Raw genomic sequence first — 22,982 nt, 5'->3', positions numbered from 1 at the left:
CGGGGCCTCTCCAAGGCCAGAACTGGTCAGGCTGTGGGGGACAAAGCGGTTGTCAGGCGAATCCTGCCACCTTGTGGAGCCCATGCGCTTGAGAGCCCACCCCACCCTGCTGAAGCCCTGCCTCACCCCTCTGCCTCCAGCCAGCTTATTCCGGGGTGTTCCCTCTCCTCCTCTCAGCCCTGCTACCCCAAGACTTCCCAACACATCTTCCCAAACCCCCAGCCCCAGGGTGTTCTCAACTTTACCAGTCCTGTCGTCCTCAAAACGTCCTCTTCTAACACTATTAGAACCATTTTCTCCCTCCTGGACCAAAACAGAGCCTGGTGGGGGGGTAGGGGGGGGTGGTCCTGTCCCCTATCTCTGTCCCTTCATTAGCCACTTAGCAGCTATATGAGACCCAGACATCTGATTTTTTCAGTGATCAATGGTGCGTCTGTGATGCCAAATCCTCTAAACAGAACATGTTGCTGGCTCCTCTGGCCCATCGAGGATGGTTTGGGGCAGGGGGTGTGTGTGCACATGTGGTTTGGGGCAGGGGTGTGTGTGCGTGTGTGAGTACACACGCACCTGTTCCTTGCTCTGGGCTAGTGATGTCCTCCTTGGCCATCCCCTCCCGACTCACAGGGGACCTCCCAGGGCCAGCCTCTCAGCTGCAGCAGTGTCTCACTGTCTGGACCCTTCACAGAGGCACCTATTCTGGATACTTCTGCAATCAAGGACAAGACCAGTTTCCTCCTTCATGTCCTGTAGTCTTATGCACTGACATTCCAAGGCAGGTGGGTGGTGACTGCTGGCCTGGAATGACTGGTTACAATCCAGGCTTCTGGGAAATAAAGCAGAAAACACTAGGGGACTGAGGCTGCCTCAAGATTTCAGGCAAACAGGCTTTTACATGCTGCGAGTGCTTGCAGCTTGATGATCTAAAAGTTCTTTTTTTCTGATTTACTTACTTGGTTGCACTGGGTCTTAGTTGCAGCATATGTGATCCTGTGGCATGTGGGATCTAGTTCCCTGACCAGGAATCGAACCTGGGGCCCCTGCATCGGGAGCAGAGCCTCAGTCACTGGACCACCAGGGAAATTCCTGTGAGTTCTTAATAACTGGGTTGCTGGCCCTTCTGCTGTGCTCCTCTTCCCCCTGCTGGGGTGATGGAAAGGGTCAGCCCGTCCATTCTGGTTTTAGCACCCCATAGGAATGGGCCTAACAGTGGCTCTGGATTTCCTGGTCCAGGGTGGGAACCAGGCCTGTCCAGATGCATGTGTATGTGGGACTGACCTGCCATTCATCCACTCTGAGATGGGCTGATGGAATCCATCAATGTCCAAACACCCATGTCCCTCTCCAAATAGGTAAGAAATGCTTGGCTGTCACACGTATAACTTGGAAAAGGTGAGGACGGGAGTTGTAAAAGCTAAAGACCACACAGTTGAACTCTGGAGATTTCAGGCACCTAACTATGTCGGAAGACAGGGACCATTTACTGAGTGTTTATAACAAGCCATGCATGGTGCTAAGTGCTTTCACATAAATTAACACATTACCTGAGAAATAGTATCATCTTCATTTTAACAGATGATAAAAATTAAGACAGGTTAAGAACTAGTTTTGTACACAGATCTGGGTTCAAATGACTAGTGAGTAACCCTAAGCAAGTTGACTAACCTCTCTGGAGCCTATCCTCTCATCTGTCAACTGGGAGTAACAGTTGCCTGCCCTGCGCGTTGCAGGTGCCAGCTCGTCTGGTTGCCGGCACTCAGGGGTCATTCCACTGTTGTTAAACAGTGACAGCACTTGCAATTCGCCTAAGGTCATACAACAAATTCAAACCTGGGTTTTCTGACCTCCAAGTTCAGTGCTCATGAGGGAAAAAGCTGATTCACGTAAATATGTCCTGAGTATGGCCTTGAAGCAGGTTCTGCCCTAGGATCTGGAAGACCAGTTAGGCTGGGAGCCAGACTATGGCCCTGCGAAGTGTGATGTGTACCTACACGTTCAAGGTGCAGAAGCGGCCCAGCAGGAGGTGACTCTTGCGGCTACATCACCAGGAAAACAAGTTGATAAAAGTGGTGGTATTTTTTCTGTAGCCCCCGCAAAGGGGGAGAAACAGAAGTAACTGGAAATCATTGGGGAAGAAGATGACCAGGTGGGGCTAAACTTCTAGAGAGGTCTTCTAGTGAGGTGGTCTGTTTTACATGTTACACACACACACACCCAGTGGCATTTCTCTACTCAGAGCACACAAGCACACCTCAACTTGCAACTCCTAACACCCATATCACACACAGTATTCTTTCCTCCTCTCACTGATTTCCAAAATACAGAGAACATGTATTTTCCTTTGTTCCCTGGTCATCTCCCCCGCAAGAACATGCTAGAAAGTTTCTCGGTTATGTCTGGCCGGCAATGGAAGATGCAGGCTGGCACTCAGCATATCTGGTCATTTCTACCAATAATATAGTGTCAAAAACATTTGCATTATGCAAAATCACACTCCCAAAATAGCAGGACTCGTGAGCTAAGGAGGTTGGGGAAGACCATACAAAATCTATAGAATTTTGTAGCCAGGGTGCTAACAAACCAGAATCGAGTCCCATACCACGCTAACACCATTAAAGCCCCACTGCCATGTGCATTGGGCCCCTGCAGCCTCAAATCCTGACATTTCTTTCTTCTTCCCGAGACATACAGTAGCTTCTTTGGGATGGGGGGAGAGGGGGTGGGGAGGGTCCCAGCAGAAACTAGTTCCATCAAAATCAAAAATGTGACCCAGGATGGGGCCTTCGTCATCAACTGCATAAAACAAAGCAGGGTTGGGGGTGGAGGGGGAGGGTCTTCCTTCCCACCTAGTTTCCCCCAGATAGTCTAACAGAGTAGGAAAGCTCGTGGTATGTCTTGAAGCTACTAGACACTCCTTGTGATAAAGGAAGGCACTTCTATAAAATTCTTAGCTTTTGTCTTAAGGTATTCCACCCTGACCCCGATCACTTCAAAATACTGGGGAAAACCTCACAGGAACCGACCTATAATTTCAGGTTGACATGACACAGTTTCTCCCCTTACCAATTTTACAGATGCTGTTTCCCTTTAAAGAAACAACTCTGTAACAAAACAGCCCATCTTATGAATGGCCATTAAGATTGTGGGATCAACTCGAAAGCGTGGGATTTTTTTCCCCACACCAAGCAATTCTCAGACACCAGCTAGATGGCCAATAATTCAACTCAATTCTGACCCTATCTACCTGAAGAAAGCGGTGGATCCCACAGGCTAAGGGCTTCCATCCTACCAGACCCCTTTTCTCCCTCTTAGGTGTCAACTGTACCTAAGCACTTGGACTTCCAAGTGCTCATGTGTGCTTCTGACCCACTGGGTATAAACCAGAGGCTCCCAGGATCCCTCTTGCGTGCAGACTGCTAGAGGCCAGTCTGTTTAACCCAGAATGCCTTCTGAGAGGAAACCAGGAAGTCTAATAGGATCCAGGACTGCAGTCTTGTTCCTGGGACCACTATTCTGGGCAGAAACAAGCACGCTTGAGACCCTCCCTGCCCTCCTCTCATTTAGCAAATGTTCACTGAGTGCCCTCCATGTGCCAGGCACCAGGCCCAGTGGTGACCCAGGCAACATGGCGAGGGGTCCAGAGCCCCAGCCAAGAGGCAGGGGATAGGCAGTCTCCTCCTGCACCATCAGTGACCTGCAGCAACTCTCAGCCAGTCACACCTGACCAGAACTCCCACCCCCAAGATGGCAGGTAACAGGCTGACCCTGCTCACTTCACATGACTGTTTCAAAATATACAAGCAGCAATTCTATTGCTTAAATAGAAAATGCCTTTAAAAAAAAAAAAAGAAAAGAGGAAGGAAGGGAGGGGAGGGGGAAGGAAGCAAAGCAAACAGAAAACAAGGAAGGAATCGTTTCCTCCGGCTAAATTGATACATTTTCTTATCAAGTAGGAAGAGAAATACAAAACAGAAAATGACTAAGAAACTACAAAGCACGAGGCGTTGTTTTTTTTTTTTCTTGGACCTAGAGGCTTTCACAGAAGCTCAAGGTTTTTAGAAAGTTGATTCACTTCCTTCTGCTCTTTCTTCCTGGGCGCATGAAGCCAGCTGATTCACTACAAAGCAATGCAATACTACTTAATCACAAGCTCGGGAGAAAAAGGATAAAACACCCTAAGAGATGGCTCTCTCTTCATAAGGAGAAGACAACAGTCCTCAAAGGATAAATCAACTGAGACCCACACAATGGTAAACCCATTTATTTCTCAGAACTTAGTTTGCCGCTTGATATTCCCGTAGAGATGAGAACACCGCACCACGTCCTTGAGGCCCGACCGCGTACCTGTCCGAGCACTGTCCACAGGCAGCTCAGTCCGTCAGAGGTTCGTCAGAGGTCCAAGAGAAACCTCCTAACCTGGGCCAGGTATTTTGGCTTCAAATAGTCACCCAGTTCCTCCTTGCTGGCCCACACGTGACGGCCCTTCTCCACGGCCAGGGAAAAGTCTCCGGTTAGCAGCAGGGCTTTGAAGAAGAAGATCTTGGCCCCGAGGCTGCCCTCCGCCCGCACTGCCTGGGGGAACTTGAACTTGTAGTGGCCGCAGGGCGCATTTCCCAGGAACTTGGCTTCCAGGTTGTTTTCTGAGGAGGAGGGGAGCGGGGAACAGAAGTAGAAGATGAGGACACACCCACCTGTTTACCCTGGTGCCCGAAAGCATTGGGGGGTCTCTGTGAGAGCCGCTTCTGGCCTGAGGGGAACGCCGTCCCGAGGATGAGGACTAGGGTCGGTCCTGAAGATCCTCATCTCCTTTCAAGCCAAAAGCTCCTGGCCCGTGGGTTCCAGATTCTCTGGGTGCATTCCTCATGCCAAGCTACTGCTCTCAGACTGAAGTCCACAAGGCAACCTAAACAGCCCTACCTGGGAGTCAGAGCACTGAGCTTCTAGACTCAGCCTGGTCACCAGCTGTTGACGAAGGACCGAGACACTTGTATCTGTAAAGCAAAGTTCATCAGCCCTTTTAAAGGGAATATCACATGGAAAGTATGGAAAGGTCCCAATTTGACTGCTGCAAGGTGAAAACCAAAGTTAAAAGGCAAAGACAGATGGAGGATCTCTGCAATCTATAACAATGGGTTAACAACACCAACACAGCATTTCAAAGGACAAGGAAATAATGGATCAATTACTAAATGGAACCAGGAGAATGGGCTAGCAAAGAAATAAAACTGGATCACAACCTCACTCCTCATATCCAAACTGACACCCTACAGATCAAAGATCTAACACAAAGTTAAAATTTTCACAAAAGGTTTGTTCATTTTTGAGTGATGGTTTCATGGATGTTTAATATTTTCTGAGTTTTTCTGTATTTTAAAATTCTTCACTAAAGAAAAAAGAAACCATAAGAGTACTATTAAAAAAAAATGTGGGATACTTTCTGTATCATTTCTGAGAGGGGAAGTCCTAACCAAGACACAAAATGCAAAAAAGAATAGGCATATTTATTTACATAAAAGTTAAAATCCTTCTGCATAGAAAAATGAAGCATAAAAAAGTCACAGACATAATGACAAACTAGGAAAAATATTTTCGACACACTGAACAAAGGAGCATCTTAAGATAAAGTGTTAAATAGTACTTAGAAATCAGTGAGGAGAAAGCCAACAACTCTGAGAGAAAAACGAACCAAGCATGTGAACAACAAGTTCCCATGAAGATAAATTATCAATGAACTATAAACTCATAAAGACGCTCAACTCATTAATAACTCAAATACAAACTAAAACAACAAAGACATACCATTACTATTTAAGTTCAAAAACTTTGAGCAGTACAATGCTCGTCAAGGATAAAGGAAAACTGGGTTCTCTCAAATGTACGTGGTATATAATTAGCATAACTGCTCTACTTGGCAAGAGATATCAATTTTAATAATACAAACCCTTTGATCTAACAATTCTGCTTCTAGAATTTCACCCTCCTCAATATATTTATTTGCCCATGTGAGCAAAGGAGTGTACACAGATGTTCACCGAAGCTTTTTTTTAATAAAAGTGACAGACTGGTTAAACAAACTGCAGTACATACAAATATGAAACATTACACTGGTGTTAAAAGTATAAGATATGTCTTCACTTGCTGATACAGAGATATGCTTAAAAGCTGTGTATAAGAAAAGGAAGGTCCGTAACCATGTGTATATACATATATGTACATGTTTAAGTACATGTTAAGCCCATTTCATGGAAAAAAGGAACAGATGAAATAAGTATGTGCTTGCAATTGCTAAAAGGATACACAAAAAAACTATTCTGGCGGTTGCCTCTAAGACGGGAAAATTACCTATTACTCTTACAGTTTTACATTTACCAGACACTGTGATACGTTTTCACCATATACAATGAATGGCTTTTGTCAATATTAAAAACAGTAACAACACTATCAGCATTAGATGAGGAATCCACGTATGATGTGAGCTCACCTACAATATAAAATGTCAGCAGTGGGGATCTATGGGTGGTGGAATTACACTGGTGTGATTCTTTACACGTTTCTGAATTTTCCACTGAAGTCAATGGATACATATTACTTTTCTATGACCTGGGGAAATGGATTAAATTAAATCAGAAAGGGGGAAAAAGATGGTTCATTATAAACATGAGCAAAGAATCTAAATAAGCGGTTCACGAAAAAAGAAGAACCAATAGCCACGTGAAAAATACGCAGAGATGGCCACTCTAACCAGTAGCCACTAACCCAAATAAACACATTACCTAACAAAAAAGAAAGGAGACCGCTAATCTAAAGATCTTTTTTTTTACTGACTGGACAGGGAAAATTTTTTAAAGTATGTTCTGCAGGGCACTTTGGTGGTACCTTAGCAAAATCTTAGATGTGTCCATCCTTGACCATGAATTTCACTTCTAGGAATACCACTTGCAGAAATACCCGGGAAGTATGCCAAACAGAGGGAAAGGAACGGACTCTGACTTTTTTGTACTTATAAGCTGCCCGAGCTTTCCTTTGTCATTTTAATTATTTCATATTATTTATGATTTTAATGAATTTGAAATAAATCAACCTATTTCATTTTCTATGCACCTATAAGAAACCAATATATCTTTTCACTCTTCGTTATGGCAACAGGAATGTTCAAGGGAGAAAAGCGGGTACCAAGAGGAGGGGAGCCCCTTTCCACGTGGTGCCCAGCAGGCGAAACTGAACACTGTGAGTGAGCAGAAGAAAGCTGAGGATCTGAGCTCAACGATCCTGGGAAGAAACCCAGCCACCAACTTTTGCGTGATGGCTGAGGAAGCCTGGAGCGTAGCAAAGGCCCCTCCTGTTTTCCCATTTCATTCCACCATCTCACTCCCTCTCCTGCGGCCATACAGGCTGCTGGTGGGACAGGATCAAGGGGGCACACAGAGGCTGCTTATGTCTCATTAGCAGTACTCACACTGGTGGCAGAGCCAGAACAGTAGTTGTGTGCTTACACTACCGTATCATTTACTCATTAAACACTCAGCATTGGAAGAAAAGCTATGACAAACCTCGACAGCATATAAAAAAGGAGAGACATCACTTTGCCAACAAAGATCCGTCTAGTCAAAGCCATGGTTTTTCCAGTAGTCATGGACGGATGTGAGAGCTGGACCAGAAAGAAGGCTAAGCGCCAAAGAATTGATGCTTTTGAACTGTGGTGTTGGAGAAGACTCTTGAAGAGTCCCTTGGACTGCAAGGAAATCAAATCAGTCAATCCTAAAGGAAATCAACCCTGAATATTCTTTGGAAGGACTGATGCTGAAGCTGAAGCTTCAATACTTTGGTCACCTGATGCAAAGAGCCGACTCACTGGAAAAAATCCTGATGCTGGCAAAGACTGAGGGCAAGAGGAAAAGGAGGCCACAGAGGATGAGATGGTTGGATGGGCCTACGGCCATACCACCCTAACACGCCCAATCTCATCTGATCTCGGAAGCATTTGGATGGGAGATGGTTGGATGGTATCACCAACTCAGTGGACATGAGTTTGAACAAACTCCGGGAGATGGTGAAGGACAGGGAAGCCTGGTGTACTGCAGTCCATGGAGTTGCAAAGAGTCAGACATGACTTAGCAAACGAACAACAGCAAACATTCAGCAAGTGCCTGCTCTGTGCCGGGTACTCTGCTGAGAACCAGGATGATGGAAAGGACAAAATCCTATCCATATTTTCAGAATGCTAGCTGAGAAGAAATCGTCTGTTAATCAACAATTAAACAGCAATGGAATGAAGAGCATCTTCTTCCCTAGGACATAAGCCCCCAGGGGGCCCAGGTAGCGTCCTGTAGATCACTGTGACCCCACTGCCCGGACAGTGACCAGCAACAAGTAGGCACAGAGAGAGTGTCTGCTGTATAACCTGAGTAAGGGCACTCTGTGAGTGTTACAGCAGCCTAGAGGGAGGAGTCGAGCTCTCTACCCAGAAGCTTTCACCACGGAAGGCAGAAGGGACGAGCTGAGTTTTTAAAACCGAGCAGTCAGACTAGGTAGAACCAAAGCTTTGTCTTGGACAGGCAGGCCCCAAAGCCGGGACACAAGAAATACCACATTATTCAAAAGCCTTGCTAGGTTTGAACTTAGAACATACATGAATGAGCAGCAAGACGGAAGACTGATGAGCTTGGGACCAGAGCAAAAAGTATGCGTAGGCCGTGCTCAGAATTCTGCTTTTATGGGAAATCTTTTAAGATTTCGAGCAGAGAAGTGACAAGGGATTTGTGTTTAAGAAGGCTTGTTCTGGCGGCACTGAAAACGACAACACAGAAGCAAGAACGGGGCTTGTGTGGTGTCTGCCTCAGTACTCCAGGGTGGCGGCTCTCAACCAGAGATCCACACCCCAGGTAATTTCCAGCAGTATTCAGTCATTTTTGGTTGTTACACTAGGGACAACCAAAGTGACGTTACTACAATCAAGCAGATAGAGGCCAGAGATGTTGCAGTAAATAACCTAGACAGAACCACAGAAGCCCCCACAAAGAATGATCCTGCCCCAAATTTCCAGAGTGCCAAGGCAAGGCTCAGAAACCCTGATCTAGTGGGAAGTGAAATGACTCCCTGAAGAGCTGCAGGCACAAAGACGGGACTATTTAGAACAGACCAGGTAGAACTCAGGAACTTAGCGGATGCCGGAATGAGGTCAAAGATAACTCTGAGGTGTCTAGTTGGGTGAATGCGTCAAGTGGTGCTGCCAACAAGCAAGGCTACAGGGACAAAAAGAGAAGCAGGCTGAGGCTGGCAGGGGCATCAGTTCTGAATGGACTACATTTTAAAACCTCCACGGGGCAAGGAACAGCACAGGGATAGCACCTTCAACCCCTGTCCCTGAAGCGTGTTTCTGCAGGCCCCTAGATGTGTGAACTGTCCCCCACGCTGATGCTTTACGTTAAGCAAATGAACCTCTTTCAGAGAAAGTCTGGGCGTTTCTTGGTTGGCTGTCTCTGTGCTGGGCCCTGGGACAGAATCTAAATCACAGGTCTGTTAGGGACAACCCATATTGTCAAATGCTGAGCAATATGGAGCAAAAGATAATTACCAACCAAGGGATCTTCCTCAAAATGATACCAGATGGCCAAGGAATGAAAAATCTCATTTTTCAGTGAGACACCCAAAATTCAAAGTCAATTTGAGAAGGCAGTGGGTCCCCTAAAATCAGGTTCTGCAACACTTGTTCAGGATCTGAACTATGAGATGAGGAGAGAACTGAGTACGACAGACCATGCTCTAGATGTGACAGAATTAAAGAAATTCCACGTCCTCTAAATCCTTAGCACAAAAACGCTGCCTTAATAGGGGCGAGGGGAAAGGAGTGACTGTGTAAAACAGATCAGGAAAAGATTCATACTATGTGGAGGCACACACACATAAAATCTACTTCCTCAAGAATCCATAAATTATAAGAATCAAAAATGTAGGAAAGGAGAAAACCATATAACTAATCCTAATCAATTTTGTGACAGGAAATCACGAACAATGAGAAATGACACTTTGAGTGCCATAAAAACTGAAGCACATTTTACTGTAAGTGTTGATCACCAGACCCCGCTGGAACAAATAGCTTCACTGGTGCTCCGAGTGGAGGGGCAGAAATGCCACTGAAGGGAAGGCGAGTAGAACCTATTAAAGCAACAGGATCTCTCATAGCTATGATGACAAAATATTTTATGATACTGGGCCCCAAAGAAGATCGGGGCCACTTAAGCCAGAAAAAGTACTACAATCACCTATGTTTATAGATTGAAAAATTTTAAAGAATGCAAAACTGGAAACTGAGAGGTGAATGTTTTGTACTTTCTTGGGAAGACAGCTTTAGTGAGCAGAAGCTGAAACTCTCCATCCTTCAGGTAGGCTCCTCTGTCCATGGGATTCTTCAGGCAAGAATACTGGAGTGGGTTGCCATTCCCTTCTCCAAGGGATCTTCCCAACCCAGTAATCGAAGCCCAGGTCTCCTGAATTACAGGCAGAGTCTTTATCGCAAAGCCACCTGGGAAGCCCAAGTTTCCACTAGCCTACTATTAAAAGCCAGGCCCACAGTCAGCCTGCAAATCCTGAGGCTGAGTCTGGAGTGTGTCTTGCGGGATTTAGCAGTGAGGCAGAGGGCTCACCTGAGAGTGTGGCCAGGGTTCGTTCAGCTGTTTGGCGGAGGGTCTCCCCGGGTTGCCACTCGGCCTGGGGCAGCATCCAAACATCTTGGTCTCCAAGCTTGTCTTTGACCAGTAGAATAAGGTTCCTGTCAAGCTTCCGGTGCAGTGAGCTTCGGTCATTCTTTACGTCAGCGTCTGTATAGAAGAGATGGGGAGGGTCACAGGAGACAGGAGGAGCATGTTCTGCCAGAACCAAGAAGATTAGGGCTTTTGGATCCTCCTTTAAGGCAGGGCCACAATCTTTGCCCTCAAAGAACTTGTAATCAAATTAGAACCCTGACCACATCTCTCTAACTCTGACCTCTCTCAGGATAGAGTCCCATAATCTTGAGGAAACTAAAATTTAACAAGAAGAAACCCAAAGCTGCACTCCTCCTTTGAAGAGCAGAACACAAAATACTTTGAGCCTTTGGAAAAGAAGCAATTCCCAGACACTACTAATTCTTTGGTTTTGACACTATTACTGACTTAACCAGGCTCTACTTCAGTTTTCACTGTGAAACAAGAATAAGAGAACTTAACCCCCTGCTTTGGGAGGGATTTCAGATAAAACACAGGAAACGAGTGGGAAAGGCTTAACTTCCCCTACTCTCAGTCCCAAACTAGGAGTTAAATCCAGATTACATTCCTGAGGCTTAACTGAGACACAGCTGTCCCAACACCCATGTGTACTCAGTCACTCAGTCGTGTCTGACTCTAGGCCACCCCAAGGACTGTAGGCCACCAGGCTCTTCTGTCCATGGAGTTTTCCAGGCAGGAATACTGAAGTGGGTTGCCATTTTCTTCTCCAGGGGATCTTCCGAACCCAGGGATCAAACCCACCTCTCCTGCAGCTCCTGCACTGGCAAGCAGATTCTTTACCACCGAGCCACCTGGAGAGTTCCCTCAATAACCATACATCCTACTCAAAAATAACACAGACTTTTAAAATATTATATTAGGATGGATGTGAAGAACTGTGAAAAGAATTGTTCTCCCATGTTAAAAAGTTTTATCACTTGAAATTATTATTTAAAACACAAAGCAGAGAATAAGTAATTATTCTTTATTTGCAAATCAGAATATCCACTCTCCTACCTCTAACTGGCCTGAAGAGACCACAAACCTGTTATTCGAGCTCCAGGTTTGAACTGCAGGAATTTCTGCTCCCACATGTCTTCCAAGTCCTGCACCAGCAATATATTCTTCTCGTCTTCTTCTTCATAAAGGTCACTTTTTTTCTTTTCCAGTTGCTCAGCTTCATCCAAGGCACGAAGTTCATGGTCTGAATACAGGCTTCTCTCTATCTCCATCTGGGAAAATTAAAAGAGCAAAAATCTACCCCAAACTGGGAAAATTAAAAGAAAAGAAAAACAATAAAACACAGTTACAGTGCACTTGACAGATTCAGAAGTTTACCCCCAACATAACCAGACACATGATCAGAACACCACAAAGAAAACAGAGGAAAACTGCCCTGTGGGCTTGAGCTGCATTTCCTGAAATATTAAAATGCGTTCAAACATCAAGACTGCCACAACCAAGAGAGGACTAGGACTGGCAGTGCCTGCCCACTCACCACCCTCCAGTCATGCCAGTCTTTGCCCAGAATCTCACTCTCCATGGACTATCCTGCCTCAGGCATTTTACAGATGCTATTCCTTCTTTCTAAAATGTTTTCCCTCATGCTCTCCTGGGAGATTCCTACTCATCCTTCAGATCTCAATTTAAATATCACTTATTTTAAAAGATATTCCTTAACACCTTCCATTAAAATCAAATTAACATCCCTGTTAAACACTATTACAGTACCCTGTGTTTTCCTTTATTACACTCACCAGAGACTGCAATTCCATAACCATGTGGTTATTTGGTTATTGATTGACAGCCCCCTCCACCAAACTGAATCCCTCTGAGAACCAGGGTTATGTCTGTCTTATTCACCACCACATCCCTACCACCTAGCACAGTGTCTGCACAAAGTTTAAAAGGTGATGTTCAAACGTTTGCAGAGTAAGTTAACAAGCCAAATAAAAGGCACAGAAAGGAAACTTGTATCTCTCAGTAGCTAAGACAAAAACGCCTCAGGTTCTAGGTAGACATAGTATCTTTAATCACTACCTGTGGGGATTTAGGACCTTCGTTGCCAATACACCGTTTTTGTCCATGTTTCTTCACCTGCCCCTCACATAAACAGACTCTATCACAGACATCTTACGGATGTGCCCTTTGCCTTTTCTTTACGCTCATCACATGACAAAGCCATTTTCCTCTCCAAACTGTCAACCACCTATGATGGGGACTGAATCCGTCTACTTCACCATCGCACCCCTATGTGTCGGAAAAAAAGAAGAGCCTCTCCAGAGAGCTGCCGAAGGTAACGACAGAGAAGATCAATGAAAACGACGTGCCTCTTACTGAACGCGTACAACGTACCGCAGGAACCCAGAAGGTACGTACCATTTTGCAGGAAAGCATACCGAAGCTCAGAGAAGTGAAGTGACTTGCCCAAAGTCACACAAGCTAATCAGTGGTGGGGCCAGGATTAAACCCAAGCCAGCGTACCTCTACTGCGTCCCCAAATGCACCTAGAAGCCACAACCCGCACCTCAACCCACCTGCTGTAGCAGGGCTGCCATCTCTTCCTGCATCGGGGTCAACTGCTTCGAGACCAGCGGTGGCCGCTGCAGGCACAGAGCACCCAACAGGTGCCATGGAGATGCGCTATTCGACGGTGCAGCCGCAAGGGTCAAGCTACGAGAACCCAGACTCCAGGGGCTCTCGAACCGCCGCCAGCACCTCGCCAGCCCTAACACAGCGCGCCTTGTGGGCGCCGCCATCTTTCAAACTTCCCACAACGCTCCGCGGTTCCCGGCGCGGTCCTGAGCCAATCCTATGTTCCCACAAGGCAGCGCGGGAGCAGCATGACGGGAAGAGCTAAGTCCCGCGGTCGCCGCGGATGGGAGCTGACTGAGGTCAACTTAAGTCATGCAGGTTTTAAGAAACGCTGGGTCCTGGCTATTGCGGTCATGGGCTTGGCCGCCGACGACCAGGTAAGATGGTTACTCATTCCGAGCGTACAGTCAATGCGCTCCTGCCCGTGTCCCATGAGCCACTTGGACTCCTAGAGTCCAGTTAGGACTCGCTTAGGTCTGGACCTCCCCGAGCTTTCTTTCTCCGCAGGGTCGTGGCCGGAGTGCCGGCCCCCACCATCCACATGAGCGCCCAACAGATGCAAGACGCAGCGGCCAAGGAGGAGGTTGAGAAGGCGGAGACTCCGGCTCCAGCTCCGAGCCGCAGCAGCTTCAGGTAAGGGCCACTTAGGTCCAGCCCTCTGGCGAGTAGCACCACCTTCCAGGGTCAGAACACCAGTGAATTCCCAGCTCTTTGTCACTGTGGAACCTTATGCAGATTAACCTTAGAGCCTCAGCTTTTTCCTCTTAAAGTGGAAAGAATACTGGAAAAGGTTGTAAGGATCAGTGAACTTTTGATGAATGAGTGGATGTCGAAGGTGTATAATAAATATCACCACTTTTGTTTCCCTCATGGGATCAGAGTCTCCGATACAAAATGGGCGGAAGGGGTAGTAAGGTAAAGGTTGTTATGCGTTTTTTAGAGTTGGTCTAAGGTCCAGGGTGGTTTTTGTACTCAGCTTCAGCCAGCAACTGGCATCTTGCTTCCTGCCAGGGACACTGCCTCTGTGTGCTAGTTGTACTTCACATGCATTTAGCAGACATTTACTAAGAACCTGCTTGGTTCTGAGGGTACAAATGCAGACAATCATTCCTTCGCACAAGTAGTTCACAGTCAACCAGGAAAGACAAACATGCACACGTCTTCACCGTTAACTGATCAGTAGTTTACTGGAGGTAAGAGCTGGTTGCTTTGAAGTATGAAAGAATGAGTGTCTAACTTCTGAGGAAATCAGACAAGAGTGCCAGGAAAATAATGTGATGCTAAGAGCTGAATTGAATGGGAGCTCAGCTGGAAAAGATGAAAGGTCATTTTATGCAAAATTAACAGTCTGTGTAAGGCACGTGGTATGAATGTTGTGTAGTCAGGTGTGTGTGTGTGTGTGTGTGTGTGTGTGTGTGTGTGAGATGGTAGATGAGGCCAGCAGGGTGAGAAGGAATCAGAATGCTAAGAGCCTTATCTGTAGATAACAAGCAGTCTAAAACCGTTGGCCTAAACAACTGGAAGGTATTCCCTGGTAGCTCAGATGGTTAAGTGTCTGCCTGCAACGCGGAAGACCCAGGTTCGATCCCTGGGTCAGGAATATCCCCTGGAGAAGGAAATGGCAACCCACTCCAGTGCTCTTGCCTGGAAAATGCTATGGACAGAGGAGCCTGGTAGGCTGCCATCCATGGGGTCACAAAGAGTCGGACACGACTGAGCGACTTCACTTAAACAACTGGAAAGATAGAGTTGTCATTAATCTGTAGGAGCTTGGATTTGTATGTTTAAGTTTGAGATATTTGATTAACATCCAAGTGGAGATACAATATTGGCTATTAGAGATGAAGTTCAAGGGATAGATGTGAGTCAGACATAGACATTTGGAAGACTCATCACACAGATGATGTTTAAAACTACAAGATACAGTGGGGCTTTTATCCACTCCCCACTGTGGGCAGTGGGGAGCTGCCAAAGGAATTGAAGCGAAGATTCTGTTGTGGTCACTCAACAATGTCAGACACTGTTCAGGGTGTTGGGGACACATCAGTGACCAAACACACAAAAATCCCTGCTCTGGTGAAACTTAAATTTGAGGGGATAGGGGACAGTAAATAGAAAATAAGAAAAAGAAGTATGACAGATTATAAGAGTGTGTCTAGTGTCTGAGCAAGTCTCACTCCACTGCAAGAAGGCCACAGTGGAGTGAGAAGTAAAAATGAATGGTGAGAAGAAGAGGGTGAGGGGTGCGTCAGGCATGCAGGGCTACATCCTGTTGTCCCCTGTGGGCCATTGTGAGGAGACAACCTCACCTTATTCTGAGAGAAAAGGGAAGTCACTGGAGAATTCTAAGTGGAGGGTTGACATGCTCATGCTTACATTTTAAAGGATTCTTTTGGCCACTGCGTTGATATTAAACTGTAGGAGAGCGAGGATGGAAGATGGGAGAAGTCTCCTAAGCAATCAGAAGACTAATGAGATAATCTCAGTGAGAAGCGATGCTGGCAGGGACCAGAGTGGCAGCTATAGAGATAGTATAAATGGTCAGACAGATGCACTTAGAAGGTGGAACCAACAGAATTTGTTAATGTAAGGTATGAGCAAAGGAGAGAACTGAAGGGACATTCTAAAATTTTTGGCCTAAACAACTAGAAAGATAGAGTTGTCGTGAAGATGGGGAAGACTGCAGGAGCTTGAATTGTAGATTTGAGATGTTTAATTAACATCCAAGTGGGGATACAATATTAGCAATTAGAAATGGAATTCAGGGCACAGATCTGAGGTAGACATACACATTTGGAAAACAATCCATAGATGATTTCTTTTTCCCTCACACGGCTTTTGAGATTTTAGTTCCCCAATTAGGGATTGAACTCAGGGCCCCTGGCAATGAGAGTACCAAGGAATTCCCTAGATGATGTCTAAAATCATAAGATACAAGATCATCAAGAGAGAAAGGGAAGGTAAAGTGAAGGAGAGGTCTAAGGACTGAACCCTGGAGCCTCTGGCTTTTAGAGATTTGGGGAATCAGCAGAAGAGAAAGAAGGACCCTCCAGAGAGGTACTAAAAAAAACCTGGAGAGACTTTTTTTTTTCCTGTGATTCAAAAGTAGATTAGCTTTATCACATGCTACTAATATGATTGACTAGTCCATAGACTGATAACAGAACTGCTCGTAGGGCTTAATACTGTGAATTTGTGGTGACCTTGACTAGGGCACGTTTGGTGGAGTATGAAGGGCTAAGGTTTGAATGGTGTGGGTTCAGGGAGAATAGAAGACAGGAAGAAGCAGCAGGTATGGTCAGTTCTTTAAGGGGGATAGAGAAACGGGCAGGAGCTCAAGGAGGCTTTGGCATCCAGAGGCTTCTGTTTGGTTTTAGACTGGGGAAATGACTGCATGTTTTGCCGATGGGAATGATGCGGTGGAGAGGGGGAAGAATGCAGATGATGGAGCAGGAACGTTGCCGGAGTGCTGTCCTTGAGGGGCAGACACGCAGGTGGAATGTCATCACGGGAGACAAGGCAGAGACTGGGGGCACAGCTGTTCAGCAGTGGGAGCTGAAGGAAAACCTGATTGCTTCTATTTCTTTGTGAAGGTCATCAGCTGGCAGCAAGGAAGCAGGAAGGAGTTGAAGGTCTGAGGGGACAAAAGAAAGTACAAACTAGCCATCCAGGACAGTGAATGGGCAATTAAGCAGGGGATGCGCTGTGTGATTGCCAGCTGTACTGAGGGCCCACTTGATGCTGGAAGTCATTAAAGTAAACCAGCAGTTCCCAGCCTGGGGCCACTGTGTCTCCAAGGAGACTTCTAGCAACGTCTGAAGACATTTTTGATTGTCACAGCTTAAGGGTCAGTACCTAGTTAGGTAGAGGCCAGGCTGCTGTTAAGCACCCACAGTGCTCAGGACAGCCCCCCTGCCAAAGAATCCCCCTGCCCAAAATGTCAGTGGCACCGAGGTCAAGAAACCATGACATGGAGAGAGGACGGTAGGCACTCCGTGTATTTTCCTCTGGCCACCTGTGCCTCCTGTTTTCAGTCCTCGTCAGCCGTTTGAAAGACACGCTGTGTGTGCAGACATGCTTTGAGGATGGGTGTGAAGAGCCAGCAGAGCAGCACCAGAAAGCTTTGTCTTTCCCTTTCCTGGGCTGCCTTGGGGTGAACCAGTTGTTCACTGGACGTGGGAAGCTTAAAAGCTTGATCTTGTCTGCACCCTCAGTTAAATGATTCAAGCTCCGGATCCTTTCTAGTTGGAAAATCTTGCCCTATTAAAGGCACAATGCTGGCATGTTCAGACTTCAGAAGGCTTAAGTGTTTGACCTGCAAGTCCATAGAAGAAATTATTAATGGGGAACTTATAAGGTTTTAAACATTAATGTCATCTCAGAGCCTTATACTCTGTCCAAGGAAATCTCAAGGACAGAGGAGCCTGGCAGGCTATAGTCCGTGGGGTCGCAAAGAGTCCGACACGACTGAGCGACTGACTAAATAACAACAGAGCCTCCTTCACAGTCAGTCTCAGCGTGTAGCCGATAAGCTGGCAACCTGCCGAGATGCTAAATCATCTCTAAGATCAGGCAGAGCAGGAAGGAATACACTTGTAATTCCTGAATACCCAACAGTGTTACAGTTTTGTTTTGTTAAATATCTCCAGGAAAGCCAGTAGACAGGATGGTGCTCAGATAATAGTATTCTCTGGATCAGAGCCCACCGTAGTTCAGGTGGCTGAGCAGGTACAAACACGGATCTGATCTGTGCACGCGGGCAGGGTGCAGCAGCAGGTTTGCTTGAGTCTGGAATTTAAAAACACAGGTGGTGAGCAAAACTCTGAACCAAGGTAAAGCCCCTTAGCCCAAGGCCTGGCTTCCCTGTTCCCCTATCAGTACTGTTTCTCGACCTGAAAATGAAGAGTCCTGAGCAAGAGATAGCCAGAGGACAGAGCAGACTGGCGGGTGGCGGGCAGGGGGGTCTTCAACTCAGCAGTGTCTGGACCAGTGTGGTGAACCCCTGAGTTCACATCTGACTTACCTGGGCTACTTCAGAAATGGATTCTTAGGTCCCATCCAGAAATCTAGGGCAGAGTGGAAGCATCAGAGTCACATGGTCCTGCCATTCAGCCAGCCTGATATCCACTGGTCTTGGTAGGGGCTGGCAAGTTGGCCCCTACCCACCCACCTGTGGCCAGTTGAGTGATTTTTATAAATAGAACTTTATTGGAACATAGTCACACCTATTAACTCACTGTTGTCTGGGCTGTTTCTGCACCTCAGTGGCAAAGTTGTGTAGTTGCAACAGAAGCATCATGGCCAGCAAAGCCTAAAATATTTACTCTCTGGCCCTTTACAGAAAAAATGTGCAGGCCTCCACTCTAGGGGATACTGGATTTTTTTTTTTTTTAAACAACAATGATCTTAATAAGTATTACTGTAAGTTTATTTTGTCTTTGTTTTTAACAAAGATGGTCGAGGTATCTGTGGTTGATACAGCAAGAAATAGAGGTTTGACTTAATTTTTTAAATAATTTTATTTATTTATTTTATTACTTATTTTTGACTATACTGGGTCTTTGTTGCTACATGGGCTTTTCTCTCGTTGCAGCCAGTGGGAGCTACTCTCTAGGTGTCGTGTGTAGGCTGCTTGTTGCAGTGGTTTCTCTTGTTGCAGAGCATGGGCCCTAGGGCGCAGGCTCGGTAGTTGTGGCGCATGGGTTTAGTTGCCCCGAGACATGTGGGATCCTCCCAGATCAGAGATCAAACCTGTGTCTCCTGCATTGGCAGGCAGATTCTTCACCACTGAGTTACAGGGAAGCCCGTGTTTTATTTAATTGCAGAAAGAATAGTATATATAGAGGGCAGAAAAGAGTGATCTGATTATACTAGAAGAGATAAGGGAGGATGGGGGTTATGGATTAAGTTCTCTTTCCAGCAGAAAGTCATTAGCTGTGTCCAGAGTCAGCAACTCGGGGAAACAGCCACTGGAGGACCGTGTTCACATATACCGTGTTCTGGCAGCACCAGAAGTGTTGGGGGCAGCAACCTCAGCAGCAGGTCGGGGCAGAGGGCTGCTGTCTTTTGTTACCGGTTTGTTTATGCTGTTGGCTTTTTTTCAACTACGTGGTTGTTTTTTGGGGTTTTTTTGTTTTTTTTTAATTGAAAAACAAATATCAGAACAACTTTACCTAAAATTTTTCTTCTAATTGCAGCATTTACCCTCCAATTCCAGGACAGGAAAGCTCTCTGAGGTGGGCAGGAAAGAAATTCGAGGAGATCCCAATCGCACATATTAAAGCATCCTACAACAAGTAAGTGGGGAAGGGACTCCTGGGCAGGGCTCGGGGGGAGGCTTCTTTCCCCTGCAGGGGGGCGAGCAAGTCACATGGGCCCCGGTGCACAGCACCCCACCAAGTATTCCTTCTTGTTTGGGGAAATCTCCTCTCTTTTTATAAAGTTGATTCAGAATAAATGGAACTGTGAACTGGGTGCCCATATCATATTGTTAAAGATTCCTTTGCTATCCTTGGGAATTGTATTTTCTGGTTCTGCTCCAGAGCTAGAGTATATTTTAGGGCCAGAAGGTCTTCCTGTGAAAGTGTAGTTGTTAAGTGTTGGTACTGGGGATGGATGATTAATAAATGAGGGAGATTATTTCAGAATATAGGGTTTACTAACAAACTAAGCAAAGGGAAACCTCCAAATAAGGGTCGACTTAAAGTACTTGCCCTTGGTCCACTGTGGACCAGGTCTCTGCCTTTGTGGGGCTGAGCGAGGTTGGAGGATTCGCATTCTGTGTGGCTTTCAGATGGTGCCGGGGAAGTTCCCAACTGTGTGTTGGCAGCGGAAAGCTTGCTGACATCAGTGACATCCTCACAGACCAGCCCGCACTTAGAGATGGGGTTGGTATTTGGTCAGCAGTGGCCTGCAAAGCAACTTAGAGGACAGTACAAAAGACGGTGGATGGTCAGGGCTAGAGGTGAGGCGCCAGGCGAGGTGCCGTAGGACGCATTTCAGCTGTCATCTTACAAGCCCAGAGTCAGAGCCCCTGGGTGTCCCTCTCTTCTCAGGCTGATAATGGTATAGGCTAGCTCTCTTTGTGTCTTTGCTTTTTTAAAGAGGCCTACTCTGTAGAACTCTGTTGAGGTTGTCTCGGGGACAAGCAATTCTCTTGTGCTTCTGTTTGGTGTAGAAGACCCAAGAAGCCGTGGGAGGGAAATGGCAGCCGTAGCCAGGCCCGCAGCAGCTGGCCCCAGCCCGGGGCTGGTTCCAACAGGTCACCTTATAACCACCCTCCACTTCCCCTGCTTGTGAGTTCTCGAGGGCTTTTCAGCCCATGAGACCGGGTGGTGATTAAGGGGGGAGTGGAAAGCAAATCTAGGGATTTATGGAAGTTATTCTTAGTTTTAATTTAACTTGTTGAAGACTACTTATGTTTTAGAGATATATACTGAAATACAGATGAAATGATGGGTCTAAGATTTGCTTCAGAATAATCCCTTAGTAGAGAGTAGAGGAGAGTAGAAGAAACAAAGTTTATAGATGAAACCAGATTGGATATTAGTTACTAATTGTTGAAGCTGAATGGTGAGCCCAGGGGAATTCAGACTTTATTGTATCCGCTTTTGAGTATATTTGAAACTTTAACAATGAAAAGTCATTAAAAATTACGCGATGTGAAAATTCAATTTATTGGGGAGGTGGGGGGCTGGAGAATGCCAAAAAAGATTTTGAATCTACTTTAAACATTGTCTGCAGGGAAGATGTGAGGGGGAAAATACGCCACCCCTCCTGTGGATGACACTCAGCGCCCTCAGATCATGGCCTTGGTGTAGCAGCTCAGGCTGCTACAACAAAGTACCAGACTGGGCGGCTGAAACAGCAGACGTTTATTTCCACAGTCTGGAGGCCGCAGGTCAGAGACCAGCATGACAGCAGGGTCAGGTTCTAGCAAGAGCTCTCCCATGCTGCAGGTGGCTAGCTTCTCCTCATGTCCTCACATGGTGGAAGAGACTGCTGAGGCCTCTGGGGTCCCTCTGACAGGCCGTTGATACTCGCAAGGGCTCCACCCTTATGACCTCATCGCCTCCCAAAGGCCCCACCTCCCAGAGCCATCACATTAGGGGTTCGAATTTCAGCATGAATCTAGGTGGGGGGACACAGACTTTCCATGTATAATAGCTTCTTGTAGAGTTTGCGACTTGTCAGTTTTCAGAGGTTTAGGGGTTGATTCTGACCTTTTCTGACGCCTCCTACCAGAGTTCAAAATCTGATAACCTCAGGGTGGAAGCAGCTAAATGGTGTTTTCCTTGCCTCACTGGGGCTTGTCTGGGCATAGGTTGGTGCTCTCTCACTCCCCTGAACAGACATCATATTCTGTACACCTCCCCTCCGTCCCCAGCACACAGATCCACGTGGTCTCGGCCGCTCACCAGCCCCTTGCCCGCGCCTCCTGTGGCACAGAGGGGTTTCGGAATGCCAAGAAGGGCACGGGCATCGCAGCACAGACAGCAGGCATAGCTGCCGCGGCGGTAGGTGTCTGTGTGTGTGTGTGTGTGTGTGTGCGCGCGCGTGCGTGCGTGTGTGTTCTTTCTGGCTCCCTCTGTGCTGGGCTCCGCTTTCTGCACGGCTGATCACCGGGAGGAGGATTGTCCTTGCACTAGCCCTTCAGAAGCACGAGTTTGCCAACTCGTGTCGGGTCCCCTAACGTGAGGGTCGCTAGAAGGAGCAGGGGCCAGGTGCTGAAGTCTCACAAGGCCTCCTGGATTTAAAGACCAGAGGGCTGGGTGGGGTGGGGTTGTGGTGAGAGTCCACCTGGAGAAAGTATGGTGTGGTGAGGACACTTCTGCAATACTAGACTGAGCATGAACTGCTGCAGATCTTTCTAGAAGCAAATTGGCAGTGTGCTGCTGTTAGTTTGTATTTATGGAGTATCTACTATGCAAGCTTCCCTTATGGCTCAGCAGTAAAAAATCCACCTGCAAATGCAGGAGACTCAGGAGATATGAGTTCAGTCCCTCGGTGGGGAAGATCCCCTGGAGAAGGGCATGGCTACCCACTCCAGTATTCTTGCCTGGGAAATCCCATGGACAGAGGAGCCTGGCGGGCTACAGTCCGTGCGGTAGCACAGAGTCGGACACAACTGAGCAGGGCAGAGCATATCTACTACACACCAGATACTTTATGTTCATTATCTTGAATCCTCGAAGACCCTCAGTATTACCCACGTTTTTAAAAGTCAGTTGGGATTCAGAGTGTGTCGCTTGCTCAGAGCCATGCAGCCGGTCAGGTTCCCTGAACTAACCGCCCAGGTCTGGGCCCAGAGTCTGTACACTGGCTGCTGCGACACAGGCTCCACAAAGGTTCACACTGCCAAACCCAGCATGTCCCCTGAAGGAGACCCTGACCCTCGAATGAAGCTCCATGCCCCGAAATACTGACAGCATTGTATTAGTGACCGTCAAAATGCCACCAACGGCCACTAAATGGACACGTTATATACACTTAGAAAATAATGTCAGTGTTAACTAACGGTGGCTTCCGCATGGTGGGTTGAGTGACTTCTGTGAGTTTTCCAGACTTTCTGTAATAAACCGCCTTTATAATCAAGAAAGAAAGCTTTCAACTGTAATGAAAGATTTAAAATGATCAAAAAATACGCTC

At 46.7% G+C, this 22,982-nt stretch overlaps 2 protein-coding genes across 2 annotated transcripts in view; one reads left to right on the top strand and one right to left on the bottom strand.

The window, feature by feature from the left end:
• Positions 1–4,242: 4,242 nt before the first annotated feature.
• On the bottom strand, positions 4,243–13,517 carry MRPL46 (mitochondrial ribosomal protein L46). The gene is made up of 4 exons (XM_010856740.1): positions 13,277–13,517; positions 11,785–11,971; positions 10,641–10,814; positions 4,243–4,637 (listed from the first exon to the last, which is right to left on the bottom strand). Exons 1-4 carry the CDS (start codon positions 13,496–13,498, stop codon positions 4,387–4,389), a joined length of 834 nt encoding a protein of 277 aa, XP_010855042.1. The 5' UTR covers positions 13,499–13,517; the 3' UTR covers positions 4,243–4,386.
• A 49-nt stretch (positions 13,518–13,566) lies between these two features.
• The window catches only part of MRPS11 (mitochondrial ribosomal protein S11), an 11,088-nt gene continuing 1,672 nt past the window's right edge, over positions 13,567–22,982 (top strand). The window contains exons 1-4 of the mRNA XM_010856728.1: positions 13,567–13,711; positions 13,842–13,967; positions 19,532–19,630; positions 21,721–21,850. Of these exons, the coding sequence (XP_010855030.1) occupies positions 13,647–13,711; positions 13,842–13,967; positions 19,532–19,630; positions 21,721–21,850 (420 nt within the window). The 5' untranslated portion in view covers positions 13,567–13,646. The remainder of the gene's footprint in view (positions 13,712–13,841; positions 13,968–19,531; positions 19,631–21,720; positions 21,851–22,982) is intronic.

The sequence above is a fragment of the Bison bison genome, unplaced genomic scaffold, assembly GCF_000754665.1.
Source record: "Bison bison bison isolate TAMUID 2011002044 unplaced genomic scaffold, Bison_UMD1.0 scf7180017854385, whole genome shotgun sequence".
In the NCBI taxonomy this organism is placed as follows: domain Eukaryota; kingdom Metazoa; phylum Chordata; class Mammalia; order Artiodactyla; family Bovidae; genus Bison; species Bison bison.
This window is presented reverse-complemented; position numbering and strand designations above follow the sequence as displayed.